General features: G+C 41.2%; 1 protein-coding gene across 1 annotated transcript; it reads left to right on the top strand.

The window, feature by feature from the left end:
* Positions 1 to 1,035: 1,035 nt before the first annotated feature.
* On the top strand, positions 1,036 to 20,674 carry ADTRP (androgen dependent TFPI regulating protein). The gene is made up of 6 exons (XM_032222529.1): positions 1,036 to 1,429; positions 4,438 to 4,572; positions 5,951 to 6,052; positions 15,095 to 15,210; positions 19,505 to 19,656; positions 20,505 to 20,674. The coding sequence occupies exons 1-6, from the start codon at positions 1,259 to 1,261 to the stop codon at positions 20,543 to 20,545; spliced, it is 717 nt and encodes a 238-aa protein (XP_032078420.1). The 5' UTR covers positions 1,036 to 1,258; the 3' UTR covers positions 20,546 to 20,674.
* Positions 20,675 to 21,691: the final 1,017 nt, after the last annotated feature.

The following is a 21,691-nucleotide window of genomic DNA, read 5'->3' as shown; positions in this document are numbered from 1 at the left end:
TCAGCAACCAGTTTGCCTGTTCTGACCTAGACTTCCTCAGACAGCATAAATCACAATCTTAGTCCCAAAATCCCTCTTTTATTTAGACGGCTGTGAATTATGGTCATTCACAAACACTCCGACAGATGTCTGCTCAGGTTGCCACAGTCTTTCAGGGTAATATTGACAAGCACCCACATTTATCCGTGACCCGTCAAAACCGCGTTCCACAAAAGCGCGGTCGACGAAATCGCGTATGTGACGTCATCACAACGCGACGAAAAAGATCGAAAAATTGAAATAAAAATTAAATTACAGCAAGCCGATTCACATAAAGGTAAGGGTTAGGTTAAGGGTTAGGGTTAGGTTAAGGGTTAGGTTTAGGTTTAGAGCGTTAGCGTTACGTTTAGTGTTAGGTTAAGGGTTAGCGTTAGGTTTTTCGTTAGGTTAAGGGTTAGGTTTAGGGTTAGGTTTAGGGTTAGGTTAAGGGTTAGGTTTAGGTTTAGGTTTAGGTTTAGGGTTAGGGTTACGTTTAGTGTTAGGTTAAGGGTTAGCATTAGGTTTAGCGTTACGTTAACGGTTAGGTTTAGGGTTAGATTTAGGGTTAGGTTAAGGGTTAGGTTTGGGGGGGGTTAGGGTAAGGTTTTCGCTTTATTTTTACATTTTTCGATCACCGCGCGATGTTTTCGTCGCGCTGTGATGACGTCAAATGTGCGCTTTCGTCGAGCGCGATTTTGTCCTCCGCAGTTTGGTGGTGGAACCGATCAAAATTTTGATGTTTGGCAACAGTTACAATTTATATTTGCAAATTGTAGTTATGTTGAAATAAAACAAAAATATTACAATCCTATTTTTGCGTTGCATGAAAATTTTTGTTGTTCCATATAAAATTTTTAATCAACACCCCCCCCACCCCCACCCCGGTCAAAGGTGTCCCTCTTTACCAATCTGAAAATCTGGTCACCTTAGCAAATACCACCCCTCCTTTATTGTAGAAGATCAAAGGCCAAAGGGGCAGCTTATCTGCAGCTAGATATTTCTGCCCGAATAGCTGAATTGTGGGAGGGTTGCCAAACGAACCGCGGGCGGGGAAAAAAAGCCAAAGCAAAACCAGAGTTTTACTGGGCTATCCGGTTGCCAAGCCTCAGCCTGCACCGTCTGTGCAAAAAAAAGCCGGCCCGGAGTTGTCGCTGCAACCGGCGGCGCTCTTGCAAGCGAGTGCGCGGCTTGCAGAAGACGCGAGGAGAAGGGAGAAGGGTTGCTCGGTCCCAGCCGCACCATGCACCCCTCTGCCCGCCCCGTCTACTACGGCGTTGTTTTCGCCTGGTATGTCTTTTTCTTCTACTCCATCGCCTTCGTGGGGAACCTGCAGGAGCCCCGCACAGCCGAAAGCAGCAGCAACAAACCGTTTTGGGGCAGCCAGTGGAAATATCTGAGCTTTCTCGACGTGGTAAGTGCGCTACGACGCCCGTCTCTCTCTCTCTCGCCCAGCCGCTTCTAGGAGCCCAGCCAAAGAAGGCTCGGATTTGTAACTTCCTCCGGCAAAAAAGCCCAGCCTGGCGGGGATTCCAGGCCGGGTGTTGGGCAGGTAAAAATGCGAGGAAAAAAGCCCGTGTAAGGTTGAAGGCAGTCGGCGCGAGAGAGGAGAGCTAAAACGGTGGCAGAAAGGAATCCTTGGACGGCCAAGAAGACGGAGAGGGAGACTCTCTCCCGCCAGCTTTTCAACCCCAAACGGCTTAAAAACCAAGGCAGCCGTTTGGGTGAGAGCTGATTGACAGATCCATGCCCTGCCAGCAAATAAAATAACAGTGATAGCAATTATAATATGAATAATAATAATTATTGGTACTAATAATAATAAACATAATTCGTTAAATATGAAACTCGGGCAACAGAACATTCAAAACTGTATCACAAATATTACTATTGGTATTATTATTCTTATTATATACTTCATTCATTAAACATGAGACTCAGCCAACTGAACATTCAAAAATGTATTTAAAATACCAGTGACTGGTGCTAATGGTTGATACGGTTTGCTGCCGATGATGATGATGATTGGTGTTGTTATTATTATTATTATTATTAATAATAATAATAATAATAATAATGATAATAATAATAATAATAAACTTATTCATAAAATATGAAACTCAGTCAACAGTGAGACTCAGCCAACTGAACATTCAAAAATGTATTAAAAATACCAGTGACTGGTGCTAATGGTTGATACGATTTGCTGCCAGCGATGATGATGATGATTATTATTATTATTGATACTACTAATAATAAATTTATTCATTAAATATGAAACTCAGTCAATAGAACATTCAAAAATGTATCACAAACATTACTATTGCGATTATTATTATTATTATTATTATTATTATTATACAATTGTATCACAGCGGCCAGTTGTTTCGCCAGATTTGGCATTGGTTACTAGTCAGGCCCCACCCAGGGCCTAGGACGTCGTAATGTATTATTATTGTTGTTGTTGTTGATAATAATAATAACCTTATTCGTTAAATATGAAACTGTCAACAGAACATTCAAAAATGTATCACAAATATTACTATTGCTATTATTAGTATTATATACTTCATTCATTAAATATGAGACTCAGCCAACTGAACATTCAAAAATGTATTAAAAAATACCAGTGACTGGTGCTAATGGTTGATACCGTTTGCTGCTGCTGATGATGATGATCATGACTATTATTATTATAACAACAACAGAATTGTATCACAGCGGCCAGTTGTTTCGCCGGATTTGGCATTGGTTACTAGTCGGGCCCCACCCAGGGGTCTTTCATAATATGTGGTTTTTTTTAATGTTGTACGCCGCCCTGAGTCCTTGGGAGAAGGGTGGCATATAAATCCAATAAACCAACCAAACCAAGTAAAATAAATACAATACTGTTTTCCTGGCATAATGTTATACTCTTTAATGTATTTGTGTCAAATTGGTTCTTTTAGTACAGTATCTGGGATATAATTGTAGAGCTAGCCTAGACATTTTACTGCTTGAGGCAAACAAACAAGATGGTATTCTCCTATCCTTCAATGAGTTTGTGGTAAGTTAATTGGACTGTCATTGGATATTACTTGAAAGCTGTAGAAGTAGTAGACCAATTTGTAATGCAGGATAAACCCTATGGCAAGTTTGGTCCAGCAGAAGGGAATGACATGGATGGTCAAGTGTTCTGACCCCCTCCTCCGTCCAGTAACGAAAGCCGAGACAAGCTTAATTAGAATGTCCTTTAATAGCAAGACCAGAATCTCAGTGGCTGAAAGCCAAGCAAACAAACAGATAAGGACCTTGGCAGCAAGTCCGACAAACCTTGGCAGCAATTCAGACAAACCTTGGCAGCAATCCAGCCTGCCAAGTTAGTTACGTTCTCTTTAGTCAATGCGTTGACTTCTGCAAGAGGAGCATGTCACAAGCAGTCTTTTTTATAGTCTGGAGAGGAGCCTGATGACCACCAGCTGAGCGCAATTACCTCCTGTAATTGCATAATGACCCCGAGTAGCTCTTCGATGGCGTGCATCCAGGAACAACTCACTGCTGGCTTCTGGATCACTCTCCCTTGTCTCCTCCCCACTGGTCTAAGGCTCAGGCGCTACCTGGTGGCCAACCAGTCTCTCTGCGCCTTGCTCGGAGTCAGAACCCTGTCCAGGGTCCTCCACATCCTTGAGAGCCGACTCATAGGGCCCCTCGCTGTCGGAGTCTGGTGGCAGCTCCAACGGCTCCTGATGGGCCACAACAGTCAAGAAGGAGCAATGAGAGGTTAGGTCTCCTCCCTTCTATTATTTGGTATCTCAAGCATCATTCCATCAAATGTAGGCTTGATTTTGTATAATGTTTTGTGATGCATTTCCATGGGGACGATTCAAATGATAAAGGCTTCAACTGGATTGAAAAAAAGGGATTTAATTTAATCCCATTGATGTGGAATGCAAAATTGAAGCAACAACTCACTTTGATTTGTTCTCTTTTGGTTATTGTTTGTATATTGAATTGCTCTGCTTTGATGATTCAATTTGGTGGTGGTTTTTTTTCAAAACATTGGATTGGATTGTTCTGATGCATCGAAGCAATCTGGTTTTTTGGAGCAAAACAGTACTGCTAATCAGAATAATACACAACTTCACATGTAGATAATATGAAACAATCTTTTTGTATTAAAATTCCTCTGAGAGTAGAATCCATATTACTTTTTTTTTTTAGGTGATTTTCTTCTTGTAATGCCTGGATATTTACACATTTAATTGCCTTCTCTTATTTAAGTTCATTCAATGAGGCAGTTTATCACCCAAACTAAATCATTAAAATATTTCCAGCAAGAACCTGAAAACTATCCTCTAAAGCATAAGCTTATAATTTGGTGAGGTACAGTATGTACAACTTAATTTTGGATGATCAATTGCTCATAAGATGTAATTAATTTAGGTTTTGCAGCTTCTCTTCTATGGAATCGCCTTGCTGACCAGTGCATTCATACTAATGAAGAAACGAAGAATTGCCACGACCATGACATCTATTAAAGACTTGATCTTTAGTAGCTTGGTTTTTCCAGTAGCCACAGTAAGTTGCAATAATATTTACCAGGTTCCACCACAAAACCGCGGTAGACTAAAGCGCGTGTGACTAAAGTGCGGTGACAAAACCGCACCGTCAAAACCGCGCGACAACAGCGCTCCGACAGAAGCACGCTGTAACATAACCCTAAAAATAACCCTAAACCTAACCCTAAACCTAATGCTAAACCTACCCTAAACCTAACCCTAAACCTTACCTTAAGTTAAATCGCGCTTCTGTCGGCGCGCTGTTGTCGGCGCGCTTTTGACATAGCAGTTTTAGCGCCGCGGTGTTGTCGGCGCGCTTTTGACGTTTGCGGTTATGTCGTGCCACATATTTACCAATGCAAGATTAATTACATGAATTAGATAATTATTTGGATAAACAATAATTTGATTTTAAGTTAATTCCTAGTGTTATAGCAGGAGCGAATTGTAGCTGATACCCAGTTTAGTATAATTCCAAGTGTTTATAAGGGTCATCGGAAGGAGTACATCATTTTGGGGATAACAAAAATGCTGTTATAGACAGAACCTAATTCTTGAGTAACGAATCCAGATCCTGTCATACTTGAAGATACTCCTTTTAAAATGGAAGCTTTGTTAGTGTGGTTGATGTGATAATTTCAAGCAAAAATATATATGTTATAGTGAATTCTTTGTCTGATATATAGCTATAGGTACTACAAGCTGTCTAGAAAAGTTGGTGATAGCACTGAGAGGAGGCAATAGTTATGACATAGGAAAAACACCTGAGAAGTCAAATTTAGGCTGCTAGGTAGTAAGACAGGTATCAAAGAGCACCAAAATAACATTCTCAAAAATGCTCCGTTGGCAGGAGTAGAGTAATTCAGGTCGTAAATGCAAATATTAGATGTCACAACACCCATTTGGATTCACCTAACAACAGCAACTGGAACTGCCAGAACTGCAGCCATAAGTTGGTGTGGTCATGTGATGTTTTGATTTATGATAGCGTGGCTTAGCAACTAAGTTCCTGGTCCAAGTTATTATAGTTAACTGAAAACTACCTTTTAGAGCAGGGTCTCCAACCTTGGCAACTTTAAGGCTTGTGGATTTCAATTTCCAGATGAGGAACTCTGGGAATTGAAGTCCACAAGTCTTAAAGTTGCCAAGGTTGGAGACCCCTATTTTAGAAGGTCTCCAAGCCTTGTCTAAGTAAACCCATCACCTTCCCATTTCAAACACAGTTGATCTAAAAAGTTGCCATTTTAAAAACCCACCTCCATATCCTTTTTAAGTGTAAATGTGGACAGTTTTGCTATTTATTACAAACAGACAGACACTGTAAGATAGGTATATATACTGTAGATAAACATCATAAATTTGATCAATTGACACTTTTCTTCTTTGCTTTTTTCTAGTTTGTGTTTGCTACATTTTGGAGTATATACCTCTATGATCGGAACCTTGTTTACCCAAAATATCTGGATTCAATTGTTCCTGAATGGGTTAATCATGGAATGGTGAGTAAAAAAAACAAAGCTGAACATAACAAGAACAGTCAGAATAAGCATATTATCCCAGCTAATTATTCAGATTTAGGTTCATTTGTTTTCAATAGTCAGTCACACACTTAATCTGTTATAAAAAGTTAACGAGAAGAGCTTTAAATTGGCAGAATCGTGGCCAGACATCACAATTTTTCATTTCATCTTCTCTCTTTAACTTTTCATACTATTATATGTGAAAAGTGGGAGTGCGAATTGCCAAAGAAGCCTTGAAGGAAATGTAAGTGGAATTCATCCTTGCCAAATGTAGAGTAAATCAATGGAAAGATGTGAATTCATTACATGAGGGCAGAGATAACTTTTCTAGGTTTTATTCTGCAGTTCCTACAGAAAAGGCTTGGCTGTGAACCGTACGTATATAAATTGAGAAAGACTGGGAATACAGATAATTATTTATAAATAATTTGGGAAGGAATGAAACAGTCTAAAATCCATAGTATAAGTGTTGCCAACTAAGCTTTGTAGCAGCATCAAATGAGAATACTAAATGATTAAGTATACTAATCATTTATGAAAACTGATGCTAACAGTTATATGTATCTTGTATTCTAGATTCAGTGTTTTAATTGGTATGCTATTAAGCAAAGCCAACCAAGAACAATATGTAGACACATTTTTGGCTGATCAAGGGCAACAATGCTTCCAACAAAACAGGCTCTTTAGGGGTGTGCTTTACTAACAGTCCTTGGAGGGTCAGTGTTAGGAAAGATTGGTACGATCTTAAGTCATAACAGTCAATCCAACAAAGAGAATCATATCTGCAGTTTTAAAATCTTCCCTGGCATGGCTACTGACTATAGATTTTCAACTCACGATGATGGGATCAAATGACAGGAATATCTGGCATGGGTTCACCAACAAATGCGCGCTCAACAAAAGCGCGCTGATGAAACCGCGGGGAGAAAAGCATGAGTTCAAAATTGCGCCGACGAATGAGCGCAGAAGCGTGCCGACAACAGTGCGCCGACAGAAGCGCGCTCTAAACCTAACCCTAATGGTAACCCTAAATCTAACCCTAACCCTGAACCTAACCCTAAACCTAACCTTTACCTTAACCGTAATCACGCTTCTGTCGGCGCGTCTTTGTGGGCGCGCTGTCGACGTCGCGGTTTTATCGCCGCGGTTTCGTCAGCGCGCTGTTGGGCGCGCATTTGTCGGGTCACGTCTGCCATGAACCCCTCTCTCCAGTTTGTATAACATGCCAGCGTATACAAATGTATACCATGTATACAAAATGTATAACACTTTCCAACATTAATTTCCATCATTCACACAGCCGGAAATTTGGCTCTGAGGAAGATGATCAGTAAGAATGGATAGAAAACTAAATTCTTCATTTTGACTTCTGAACTGGACTGGTCTGGGCCCGTTGTAGCTTTAGCAGTTTTAATAGGAATGTACTTCGGCAATTGAAGTATTAGACTGGCGCTGATATTAGAATGAATTTAAATCACTTAGTCCGGAAGCTTACTTGTTTAATGGGGATAATAATCATTTTCTCAAAGACTTGAGGGGTTATGATCACAATGAGAAATTATTTACATTTCTCAGGATATAAATGTAAGAAATAATAAAATAATCTTTAAGCTGGTTTAGTTACGCACAGGCTGGAGTAGCATTAAATTGTTCGGTGGGGTGTGCTGAAGAGTGGAAATAATACCACTGAAAACTTGCAGATTCTATGGCCTAAGTCTTGTGTCAGTTGATACTGGAAGTAACTGCTCTCGTACCAGTATTGCCAGTAATCTTTTTAATTACCAAAGAAAAACTGAGAAAATAAAGCACCCCAGTTGTGCAATTGGCACTAAACAGTGTGTCAGCATTCCAAATATCATGCAGAATTAAATCAGAGTCCAAGGCAGATCTATCCTTAAGGTTCCAATTTAATAAGACAAACATGTTGGCATCATGCTATGGATCCCAATACTAGAAATGACATCAGAATTTTACCCAGTTAAAAATTCATGATCTTGTCCCCACACCCACAATCCATCACATGGTCCAATCTTCTTCTTCCACGCTGGTCTCCACACCCAGCTGCTTCCGGTTAGGTGTGAAAGTACGGAGACAAAAGATGACCTTGAGCTTCTAGTAAAGAATGAAAACAATAACACATTCCACAATCCTATACCTTTCTATTCCCCCCTCCCATCAACTATACTAATGAAACAACATAATGAAATAAGAGAAAGTGTGGCAGGCCAAAATTCTAAAAATAATATAATTGCAGGCCTGACACTGTGAGATGGAATGATTGCTTTTTAATGAAAGAAGGGATGGACTGGATCATCCTCCTTTGGAGGATGTTGAGGAATTTAATTAATTGACAGCTTGTTTTGGAGAGATTGGGTCCCTATTTATGCTGTATTAGAAAGGAAATGTCCACTGACAATACTGGAAAATGAGGACAGATGCAATCCAAAGAATTTATGAATAAGTCATAAGACGTATTTTTCTTCAGAAATAGAATGATATCCCTCAAAAAGCAAATTATTCATATTAATTATTCAATTTACGGGAGGATCTAGATGTGGATTCTTTTGGCTATCTGTTTATGTCATACTTTAAATCATCTAAACAGTTTAAATTCAAACAAATGCATAATAGTACCAAAAAAGCCCATTCTAAATAGCAAGCTGAAGAAAAGCATTAGAAAGCACTACTACATTGTTCAAAGTGTCAGGTTCCCACAATCCCTCAGGTGTGAAGGGTACCAGATTGAGCAAGGCTGCTACTACCGTTCATGTTGGAAATATCTGTTAGGTAAGCTCCCCGTTGGGAGAGCGAGTACATTCAGAGAAGCGTTCTGGGAGTGTTGTTGGAGAACACACAAACCAGCATACAGAGACACTGCAGTTTAAGTAGGCTTTTACTTTCGTGGAAATAGAGGTATTGGGTCCATCAAACAGTCCAAGTCATACACGGTTAAGACAGTCAATCATCAATGTCTTTCAGTTAAGGGATAATCCAAATAACATAGTCCAGTATCATACAATCAGTCCGGTACTCAAAGTTTGGTAGCGATTGCAAAACTTACAATAGCTCACGGCACTTTCTAACAGCCAGCTTCCAAAACACTCAGATCAGATCAGCCCAGCATCTAACAAACAGAGAGCTAACAGTCATTCTGGCTCCCTCTTATGGCCGATTGAGGAAAACAGGAACCAATCACATTTTACAGTATGATTTAAAGAAACAGGTACAGCATTGTTACATGATTTATATATTGCCAACCCAACCATTAGATTATATTCCTAACATTCTCCCCTTTGGGTAGGATAATATATAAATCTTACAATCTTAATTCGTATTCCTCGCAACAACGTTTATGCTTTATAGTACCTTCGGCTTTGGTAAAGTGGTCTGCAATGTTATCTTCAGACATACAATACTCCAGTGAAACTAATTTACTATTCACACTTTGCCGTACATTCAGATATCTTATATCAGTGTGTTTTGACCTAGTTTTTACAGCAAGATTGGATGCCATCTGAATTGCTGCTTGATTGTCTTTGTAAACAACAATACATTAATTCCCATATACAGTAGGAGTTGTTTGTAACAAACTACATCTGCATATAATAATGACAAACATGTGAATTCAGCCTCCATAGTCGATAGACTTAAATGTTTTTGTCTAATAGACCGCCATCCAATTAGTGCTTTTCCCAGGAATACAACAAACCCTGATGTTGATTTCCGTGTAGACACATCTGTAGCAAAACTTGCATCAGCATATGCAGTTAAGCTCAGATCATTCTTAGGTTCTAAATACAATGCATAATGCATCGTTTGCTTAAGATATCTTAATATCCTCTTAGCGCCTTGCCAGTGCCTTTCAGTAGGTTCAGCATTAAACCTGGCTAATTGATTTACACTATATGCTATGTCGGGCCTTGACCAATTACTCAGATACAATACGCTACCAATCAATGATTGATAAATACCTTTATCAAACACAAGGCTTTTTACATCATCATGGCTAAATTCCTGACCTATTGGAGTTTTAGCTGGTTTACACAGTTCCATCCTAAACATTCTGAGTAGCTGGTTAATCTTCTCGGTTTGTGAGATTTTGTATCCTCCCCTAGTTTTATCTGTCTTTAACCCAAGATATTGCCTAATCTCACAGAGATGTTTTATACTGAACTTCGTCCTTAACAGTGTTATAATACTCATAGCTTCTTGCTCAGTTTTAGTGATTAATGCTATGTCATCAGTGAACAATAGCAACAATGAAATCACACCATCACTTTCTTTCTTAAACAAACATGGATCAGCCGTGCCAGCTTTGAAACCTATCTTAGTTAACTCTTTCACTATACATTGGTTCCATTCATATCCTGATTGCTTCAAGCCATACAGACTCTGGTTCAACCTCCAGCAATCAGTTATACTATCAGTTTTAAATCCTGCAGGCTTCTGTAAATATATAGTATGTTGCAACGGTGCATGAAGATATGCTGTCTCTACATCTAAATGATTAACGATATATTCATTCTTAGCTGTCCACACTAATGCTGCCCGTAACTTTGTAGCCTTTAAACTAGGCGCAAAGACCTCATCATAGTCATTGGCTGACTGAGCAAACCCTTGTGCAACTAACCTGGCTTTATGGGTTACAGTCCCATCTACACTATTTTTAAGTTTGAAAATCCATTTACAACCAATGGCATGTTTGCCTGGTGGTAACTTTACGTTTTCATACACTTCTAATCTTTGCAATGATTTCAATTCCTCTTCCATTGCATCTTTCCAAGCTTTCTGTTCCTCAGTTAGATATAGAGTTAATTCTTAGTAATTTGCAGGAACCTTATTTGCCTGACATGTTATAGACGCCTGATAACCTGTCAGGTGGTCTAGTTACACGAGTTGAACGTCTAGGTATTTCAGGAGTCACCAGTGGACTCTCTCTGTATAACCTGCTCTTGTTCTTCTGGTTCGTCATGTTGACTTGACAAGTCAACCAATCTAGCCCAATATATAAGAAGCGTCAATTAGTGCCCCTTTCCTCTGTAATAGCAACCATGTCAGCATTCCAAATACCATGTAGAATTAAATCAGAGTCGAAGGCAAAACTATGCTTAAAGTTCCAATGTAATAAAGCAGGCATGTTGGCACTTAGCTGTGGGGTCCCAACTCTGGAAGTTACATCAGAATCCCACCCAGTTAAAAGTTCATGATCTTGTCCCCACACCCACAATCCATCCCATGGTCCAATCTCCTTCTTCCATGCTGGCGTCCATGCCCAGCTTCTTCCGGTCAGGTGTATTGGTGTGGAGACAAAGGATGACCTTGGCTTCTAGCAAAGAATGAAAAACAATACATTCCAGAATCCTACTCCTTCTAATCCCCCCTCCCATTGGCTGTACTTAAAGAAACAGCATTATGAAATAAGAGAAAGTGTGGCAGGCCAAAATTCTAAAAGGAATATAAATGCACGCCTGACAGACCATAGGTATCCCAGATGGTCTTCAGTTGTTTGGAGACGTGATAGAAAAACTTGGAAACACTGCTCTCCCTACCAGAATTAAAATAGAACAAATGACACAGATTAAATTGGACAGTTCATGTCAGTTACCTGTCCAGTAACAGAGCGCAGGTAGTTCTTGATAATGAAGCCCAAAATTTCTGTTGCTAAGCAAGACAGTCGCTTTTTGCCCCATTTTCCGATCTATCTTGCCACAATGGTTAAGTGAATCACTGCAGTTAAATTAGTAAAAGCTTGCCACACTTGTTAAGAGAATCCTCCAACTGGCAAAAAGCCAAATCCACTTGGATTATGCTATCCCTTATTGCCATCCTGTGTTGCCTCTGTTCTCAGTCACTGCATTTACCTATTTCCTCCAAGGTAATAAAATCTAGCAGGTTTTATATCCTTTAAAACTGCTCTTAGATAACGTCAGAATAAGGAAGAAAACACTACCTTAACAACAGGTACAGTTAAGGATAATTTAAGTCTGTCTCACTTAGGGACTGGAAAAAGGAAGGCAAATTTAAGGGGATGTGGCATAAAACAGATACTGCCAGGACATTAAGTATAAGTGGAAATGAGAAAGGTCTTAAATGTGCATCCTAAAATAACCTGCAGCATTATGACAGACCTGCAGATACAGATAGTCCTTATTTAGTGTCCACAATTGGGGACCGGCAACTTGGTTGTTAAGCAGAGCAGTCACTATGTGAAATTGTGATGGTGCTTGTGGTCTCACGTCAGCTTCTCCTTTCCTTTATAGAGCAGCAAAGATTGTAAATATATAAAGTTACTTGTTCATCATGGTAGTAATTGAAGAGTTGCTAAACAAGGACTACCTTGTACTATCATTGCAAACTAATCAAACTGTAAAGTCTTCCCTTAGAAGTAACACTGCAGTTTGTCTTTGAAGAAAATCTTAAATCTTCTGCTCAGTATTTCACTGCACATAAGTTGAATGTGCTATTACCCTTTCATAAAATCTCAAAGCAGCAGGTGCAGAATAAAGCAAATTCATTTACTTAATGAATAAGTAAATAATACCTCTGTTATGATAAATAAATAAAAGCAAGGCAATACAGAACTGATAGAAAGTGTCTGTGAGCAACTGAAGTAAACATCATGTATTTTGATTATTTACAGTGAGATGCCTTGTTCAGATCAGGTTTTCTCTTCTCTCTTTTTATTAGCAGGAGGATTATCCCAGTATAATCATCATTTTCCCTTGTTGGTTTTGTATTTGTTACAAGTAAACGAAAAAGAAAACTGAGAATGAAAACTGTAAAAAATGAGTCACTGTCCCATTTTTATCAACCCTCAAAGATTGATGAGAGTTGAGAGTTGATAATTATGAAGATTTTGCTTTTTAAGCAGTTTTGTTTTTAATTTGCTCAAAATACAAAGCTTGCATTTATTTGAATGAATGGTAAATTAAACAATACGTTATAGTGGAAATGAGGTTTAATTGCTTTTAATGGCTCATGGCATGCAATTTGACTGAAGTTATATTAAAAATTGCTATGAGAAAGGACCGGTTTCCAGAGAAGAAAACACAATGCATTTAAAGGGCTTTCAACTAGCTTTAAGCCGCAGTATATGGTCCATTACTAATGTCATTTCTGCAGTCAGCTTTCTATTGTCTAGCAAAAGGAATTCATTCGGGAGAGCTAATTAAAAGCCATTGGCAAATAGAAAACTCGGCACTAAGCGGCCAATCATGCAATGATTGTGGTCTTTGGCTGTATCAACGTTAATCACTGTGAGCTAATTTGCTGTTGTAAACTATTGTTCTTTCACTGTGCACTGTTACCAATGGATAAAACCTAAATGAGGCAAACTTAAATGATTTTTTTTTAAAATCCTTGCCCAGCTCAGTTTTACCATCCCCAAACCTTTGGTTTATTTAGTTTCATAATTACCCATTCACATGCCCCTTATACATTATATACAGCAAGTAATAATATAGTATACTTCAACAGGAGTGTCAAACCACATGTGTCACACTCAGGCCACACCCACCCCAGCTCCCTGAAGGCAAAAAAAAAGGTGGAATATGTCACGTGACATCAACTTGATGTGGTGAGTTTGACATCCGTGAGATAGATAGATAGATAGATAGATAGATAGATAGATAGATAGATAGATAGATAGATAGATAGATAGATAGATATAGATATATAGATATATAGATATATAGATATATAGATATATAGATATATAGATATATAGATATATAGATATATAGATATATAGATCAGTGATGGGATTCAGCCGGTTCGCACCTATTCGGGAGAACCGGTTGGTAACTTTCTAAGCAGTTTGGAGAACTGATTGTTGGAAGAAATCTCGTTTTGTTTTTTTCCACTTTACACGGCTAATCTTGTAAGGAAGGCAGGAAGGAAACATTCTAGTGTTGTTTCTAGCCTAATCTTTATTGCCCTGCTTACAGAAACTGCCTCTCCGGTTAACCCTTATTACATTGTAATAGCAATAGCAGTAGCAGTTAGACTTATATACAGCTTCATAGGGCTTTCAGCCCTCTCTAAGCGGTTTACAGAGTCAGCATATTGCCCCCAACAACAATCCAGGTCCTCATTTTACCCACCTCGGAAGGATGGAAGGCTGAGTCAACCTTGAGCCGGTGAGATTTGAACAGCCGAACTACAGAACTGCAGTCAGCTGAAGTAGCCTGTAGTGCTGCATTTAACCACTGCGTCACCTCGGCTCTATCAGCTAAGGCGAAGCGCCCATCGACGTGAGTTGGCCACAGCCACATTGTCACATGACCACCGGTGCTATGCCTACCCAACTGGTCATTATGGCAGAGAACCAGTTGTTAAATTATTTGAATCCCACCACTGATATACATACGTACGAACGTATGTACGTACGTACGTATGTACGTACATACATACATACATACATACATACATACATACATAATACAACAAATATCTGATTTGTTAAAGTGAGTTCAGAAACAAAGAAGGGACTGTAGAATCCCAGAAGGATGATTTTGGTGACTTCATAGACTCACTTGTATTCACATTTCTTGGCAAACAGTGATGGTTTGCTGTTTTCTACTGGAATTATTTAACTCTCCATCCAAGTACTAACCAGGCTCAACCTGACTTTGTTTCTGAATCAAGCCAAGCCTGGTCAGTTGCTGCCATCTGGAGGTTTGGGATAGAAGAATTATAAAGTTTTGAAAAGGTAAATTGCTTGAGGACTTTTATTCTCCAATTGCCCTGCCATATTCGTAGTGTTATCCTTAGAACCCAGAGGACTACAACTTCTCTTTGAAACTCTCCCAACTCCCTTCCTTTAGTTTTCCATTTAAAAAGCCACATTAAGGAGATTCTTACAGATTCTTTAGAAGATCTCTGTTGCCTGTCGGAGTAGCCATACTTCCCCACATCCTTGCCTCTTACATCAAACTATAACTCTCTGTTACTTGGGGGATTGTACTTTTAACTTTTTTTCATCACAAATGCACTTTGTCTAAAGCACTGTCTTTTTTCCAGCATACTTTGGTATTTCTTTTGGTCCTGGTAGAAATGTTTGTTATCCCTCATAAGTATCCAGCAGTGGGTAAAAGCCTCACTATCTTAGGAATGGCTGCACTGGCCTATCTACTTTGGTAAGTTTCTAAAAATAAATGAATTAAAGGGGTTTTGTTTGTTTGTTTGTTTTTACATGATGTTTGGCAAAAAAGTGAGGAAACAGTTCTGTTCCTCATCTAGTTGAATATCCAACCTCAGTGCCCTCCTGCAGGGAAAAATATCCTCAAATACAGCTGCAGTGAACTGACCTTGAGGGACTTCGGAATTTGCATTATACACCCTTATCTATGCCACATGAGGGGATAATTAACTCCTAAGGTTATTCAGATTATTCATGCTAGTTATCAAATTGCTATTCCATAGTACCAGTTTGGGATGTGGTGGCTCAGTGGCTAAGACGCTGAACTTGTTGATCAGAAAGGTTGGCAGTTCGGCGGTTTGAATCCCTAGCGCTGAGTAATGGAGTGAGCTCCCGTGACTTGTCCCAGCTTCTGCCAACCTAGCAGTTTGAAAGCAGGTAAAAATGCAAGTAGAAAAATAGGAACCACCTTCGGTGGGAAGGGAACAGCCTTCTGTGCACCTTCAGTGTTTAGTCATGCCAGTTTGCACAAATCACTGCCTCTACTAGTTTTCCTGTTTTAAAACTTTTCTCAAAACTTCTGTTTTCAACCAAGGATTGGGAAGCACCTCCTGGTCCTCTTGCTATCGAAAAATTATAGTTCCCAACAGCTACAGCAAATGTAGCTAACGATGGGAATTGTAATTTGTGGAACATAGCATATTCCCAACCCTCCTTCAAATGTAAAGTTTACATGAGTATTCTTCAACTTAGTACTAAACCAGAAATACTGAACTACAACTTCCTTAGAACTCTGAAATATAGGACTTGTAATCCAACAAAGGGGATGTTAGCTAGGGAAGTTTATTTTAAAGGGGTTTCCCACATATATTGGAGAAAGTCCCTAAACCAGATTAGGAGGAGGAGGGAGAGACTACCCTAATAATACTAGGTTATTTAGATATTTGATACTTTAGGCCAGCCTAATAATAGCAATAGCAGTTAGACTTATATACCGCTTCATAGGGCTTTCAGCCCTCTTTAAGCGGTTTACAGAGTCAGCATATTGCCCCCAACAACAATCTGGGTCCTCATTTTACCCACCTCGGAAGGATGGAAGGCTGAGTCAACCTTGAGCCGGTGAGATTTGAACAGCTGAACTGCAGAACTAGCAGTCAGCTGAAGTGGCCTGCAGTACTGCACCCTAACCACTGCGCCACCTCGGCTCAACTAAATGAACTGGTTGCTTCAGGCAAGAGATGCTGGACAGTGGAAATTTCACATAATTTCACCACCAGCGGGCCAAAACTGTGAGTCCATGCACGTCTTCCACACATGTGTGCGGCCTTCCGCATACGCTTAGTTCGTGCGCATGGCTTGCATGCATGCACACAGCTTAGAAAACGTGGCTAAATAGGACAGCATAGAACCTGGGTGAGTAGGCCCACCTGCAAGTCACCACTACTGTTTAGTGATTGCCTTATTTAGCAACCAATCTCAATTATCTCTAAAACCTATTACACGAATATTTTCAGTTCAGTTACAGGTAATCCCCAGGTTACAAACGTTTCCTTAGCAAACGTTTGAAGTTACGCGAATGAGGCCTGAAACTACGAATCTTGCAGCACCACGGCAGTTGTTCACCCTTACGAACAACCGCAGAGGCTCTGCAACATTCACCTGGCACATTGCCGGGCAAAATGGAGCTCCCAAAGGGCAGATCTGCCCCTTGGAAGCCCCATTCGGCCATCCAGAGGCCTCATTTAGCACCTTGCCAGCCGAAATGAAGCCTCCTGGGGCCAGAGGAGGCCCGTGGAGGGCTGAACGGAGTGTCGATGGGACACACGAGGCTGGAGAGGAGACTGCTTGCTAGAGCTTCACAAGTCAAATGACACATTGCGGCACGTTGGGGGTGGGGGAAGCAATTTGGGGAGCATGAAGTATTTCAGTGGGTCAGGGAGGCCTTGGGTGGTCTTAGGTAAGTGTTGTGGCCCAGCAGGAGCCGTTGGAGCTGCCACCAGACTCTGACAGCGAGGGGCCCTATGAGTCGGCTTTGGAGGATGTGGAGGACCCTGGACAGGGTTCCGACTCCGAGCAGGGCGCAGAGAGGCTGGTTGGCCACCAGGAGGCGCCTGAGCCTTGGACCAGTGGGGAGGAGACAAGGGAGAGTGATCCGGACGTCAGCAGTGGGGAGGAGCCAAGGGAGTTGTTCCTAGATGCCCAGCACTGGAGAGCTAATAGGCGTAAGGAACAATTACGCAGTTACAGGAGGTAATTGCACTCAGCTGGTGGTAATTAGGCTCCTCTCCAGACTGTAAAAGGAATGCTTGTGCACACGCCCCTTTTGCAGAAGTCAACACATTAACTAATGTTTGATGAACAGTATTGTGAGCTTGGCAGGCTCACCAAGGCTTATCTGTGCTGGATTGCTGCCAAGGACCTGTCTGTCTATTAATAAATTCCATAAAGTATCTTTGGCTTGGAGTGCTTTGGTGTGGAACAAGGGGGGTCAGAACAGTAGGTGGCCTAGTCCATCAGTAGGCCTCCAATGGCCTTCCCCTCTCTGAGTATAAGATGCTCCGAAATATAAGACACACCTAGCTTTTGGGGAGGAAAACGGGGAGGCGGATCTGCCTCTGCCTCCCAGCAATTTTCCTCCTTGCAACAAACAGCACAGAAGATATACACTGTTTGTGGTGTTACATCTCAGACTATACTTGTACAGATGCTGTTAAAATTGAAGTGGCTTTCTGGAAGTATACATTATTCTCTGCTATTTAAAAGAAAATACAATAGCACTGGGCCTCTTCAGGTCAAGCTTTTATTTTAAAAGCTTCTTCATTTTGTTAAGTTGTCTAGAACAACCATAAAGCAATCTTTAAAAAAAAATAAGTCTAATAATTTGAACGTTCTATAGGCATTTATAGTTATTGATTTATCTCCTTGCAGCAAACAGCCTGATTAGCACAAGAAGAAAAAATTTTTTGCCTCTGCCTCCCAGCCATTTACCTCTGTGAAGCAAACAGCAAGTTTCACTTTCAATTGTGGCCTCCCGATCATCAGCTGTTTCCGACTGCAGGGATTGCCATAACCTATCGTCGGCTTTGCAAGCCCCATTTTCTCCATTTGCTGCAAAGAAGTAAATTGCTGGGAGGCAGAGGGCAAAGGGTGGGTGGGCGGGGCTACATTTGGTGTATAAGACGCACCTAAATTTTCACCCTCTTATCGGGGGGAAAAGGTGCGTCTTACACTCAGAAAAATACGGTACCTCATGTGCACTTAACGAGCCTGGCATTTGATTAGCAAATGGGTGGGTGAAAGGAGGAAGTGATCTGTTCGAAGTATGAGGCTCATTCATAACTTGAGGACTACCTCTTATTACATTAACTAGCATAGAGCTGCAGTAGGGAGGATGTGGCGTGATGTCACATGAGTGACAACGTTGAATGACAGCCCTTTGTATGTGTAGGTTGGATGTCTATACTGAAGAAGGCTTAGTGTATCAAACAGATCACAGATCCCATGGAATTGAGGATGATTTGATCCCATCCTCAGTGAGATCATTGCCTCTTCGGGAGTCTTTCTGGCAGTAATATAAATTCTGCATTGGATGGATGGACGGATGATGTACTGATCCTTGAGTTGATCATTACTAGGGAAAGTACCGTATATACTCAAGTATAAGCCGAGTTTTTCAGCCCACTTTTTGGGCTGAAAAAAGCTGCCTCGGCTTATACTCGAGTCAATGAAAAATTTGCCCGAAATGGAGGAGAAAAAGGGGCGGGGCCATGCCGCTGGGTGACGCTCGTGAATGGCCCGGCGCCCCTGTGAGTTTCCCCTCCCTCTGTGTCAGTTTGCCGTGCAGCACGCACCGCACCATCCCCCCTCCTCACATTCTAATGTAATGCAGGGCTGTCTTACGATTCCCCTTCCTCCCCCTCCTGCCGCTCTGCAACGATGTCCCACCTCCTCCTTGTTATGGCAAGCAGCCACATAGCGATGTCCCACCTCCTCTGGTACAGTGATCCAATGATAGGAATCACTGTGCCGTGTGTCATAGGAGGCGGGACATCGCTCCCGCGGCTGCACGGGACATCATTACCGGTAGCTGCTGCATTTCCCACCCTAGGCTTATATTCGAGTCAATAACTTTTCCAGTTTTTTGTGGTAAAATTAGGTGCCTCGGCTTATATTCGGGTCGGCCTATACTCGAGTATATACGGGTATTCTAATTATAATTAAACTTGAACCAATTGGTCTTGTTTGTTTCATAATGAGATATCCTAACTGAAAGAAATTAATTCTCTTTCCAGGATCTTCTACTTTTTTGCTAAAACAGGAAAATGGCTATATCCTATCTTCAAGTTTTTAAGTCCAGTTGGCATGATAGCGTTTGCAGGGATTGCTGTTGTCACTCTTTTCTTCTACTACATGTTAGGAAGATTTCTCAACCGCATGATTTGGGGTGAGTCTGCTTTTACAAAGAAATCCTTTGAACTTATCAGAACACATTTACGTATCTCTTTGAATATGTTTTGATCCAGTATTCTGTCCGTTTGTCATTGTTTTTCAGATGCGGCTTGATTTGTACATTCATTAGAAAATGAGAGTTTAAAAATTAGCAGGCTATGATAAGTATATTCTTCAAGAATAGAAAATATTCCTGTGCTGTCTATTACTTAGCGTATGAAAATAAGACTTGGCTGGGCTGAATAAATAAATAGGCTAATCAGCATAAAAGTAGAAAGTTCTGAGATCTAGATTGGAGTCCCCTGGTGTATCAAACCAGAGATACTCTGGGAAAGTGGTTTAATTCTCAGCCAAGAGTTGGCTATTTGTGTGTAACAGAAGGTCCTTTTCCTAGTAAATTATTTCTTTTGCTGCAGGCTCAATTCTCTTATTTGCATATAATACTAAGCCAGGATTTGTTGAGCAATCCAATACTGGTATTGTTTACAGATAATCCCTAGACATAATGGGTAGATTCACACATCATGCTAAACCAAACAAATGCTTAGCTCTCCATTCACAGATCATGCTGAGAAGTGAGCAGAGGTAAGAATATTATTCTCTATTTACTGAGTCCCATTTCCCAATTTTTCATTGGGAAATTGAAATTTTTCATTGAAAAAAAATTCATTTTCATCACATATGAAAGTCAGCAGCACTGCCAAATTTTGTTCAGTAGCTGTCATTTGCCAATTCTTCAGGTAGTGACACACCTCTTTGGCAGACAGCAAAACTATGTTGTGGTTAAATCTTCATTATTCCTTTTTTTCCCTATTTTTGTTTCCCTTTTATGCCTCTGCACAGGTGACGCAGCGCTTGGTGTTCACAAGAAGAAATGCAAATGAAAAGCGGATGGTGTCATCCCAAGAGCTAGACAGATGATGAAACTAAGAAAATTGCTAAGGAACCTCTCTGTATAAAGCCAAAATAAAATCTTTAGAATAAAAAGTTTTGCTTGCACAGAAGAACAAAGATCCATGGGAACATGTGGACTACTGTCAAGAAAATATTGCCATTGATTAGAGCAGATGGTTAGCCATCTTTTTATCATTGTGTGCCAAAAGTGTGCGCGCACCCCAGGGGTAGGTTGCTAATCCCGTTCCAACCGGTTCGGTTGGAACGGGGCCGGCGGCGTCCTCGTGCACGCGCGCAGTTCACGCATGCGTCTTAGCGCCTGCGCGATGCTCCAGCTGCTCGCGGAGACTCGCGCAGGTGCTGTATGTGCCATGCGCCTGTGTGGAAGCTCAGAAGCCTTCAAAGACCGGTAAGGAGCACGGGCGGGCGGCTGGGCCCTTCGCCGTTCCTGGAAGTTACTTACTTCCGGGTTTGCCGACCAACCGGTTCGCGGGGACCACCGCAAACCGGTTGAAACCCACCCCTGGTGCACCCATAATGCAATGTGTGCGTGGGCGGCCCGTGCGCGCCCCACCCCCCCACATGCATGCACACACCCCTGTGTGCGCACCATGTATGTGTGTGTTCCCTCTGCGCTCCTCCAGCCCCCCTGCACATGCACGTGTGATCCCCCATGTGTCCCCGGACCCTCCCACGCATGCCCATGTAACCCCCGCACATGCACCCCACCCCCTGCGCATGTGCAGCACAGACCCAAAAACCAGCGGGCCGGCAGGAAGCGTGCGTGCATGTGCAGTCAAGCTGAGCTGGGTGACGGCTCACGTACCCACAGAGAGGGCTCTGCATGCCACCTGTGGCCCGTGTGCCAGAGGTTCGCCATCACGGAATTAAGAGCATTCCGATTGTTATATGGGATGTTCAGAACCCACTAAGAGACAAAATAACGCCGATGACTAACATGGTTTCTGTCCCCCCCAAGTGCATAACAAATGAGGTGAAATTCTATTTGTTTGTTAATTCAACTGCAATTCTAAATTTATTCAGATGCATTTATAGCTATTTTCTTTATTCAACATGTGCCGGCATAAATGACTAAACTGTAACAGAACAAAACACCGCAAAGCCAGTCACGTCTT

Source organism: Thamnophis elegans, chromosome 8 (assembly GCF_009769535.1).
Source record: "Thamnophis elegans isolate rThaEle1 chromosome 8, rThaEle1.pri, whole genome shotgun sequence".
NCBI lineage: Eukaryota > Metazoa > Chordata > Lepidosauria > Squamata > Colubridae > Thamnophis > Thamnophis elegans.
Note: the sequence above shows the minus strand (reverse complement) of the source record. Positions and strands in the feature narration are given on the sequence as shown.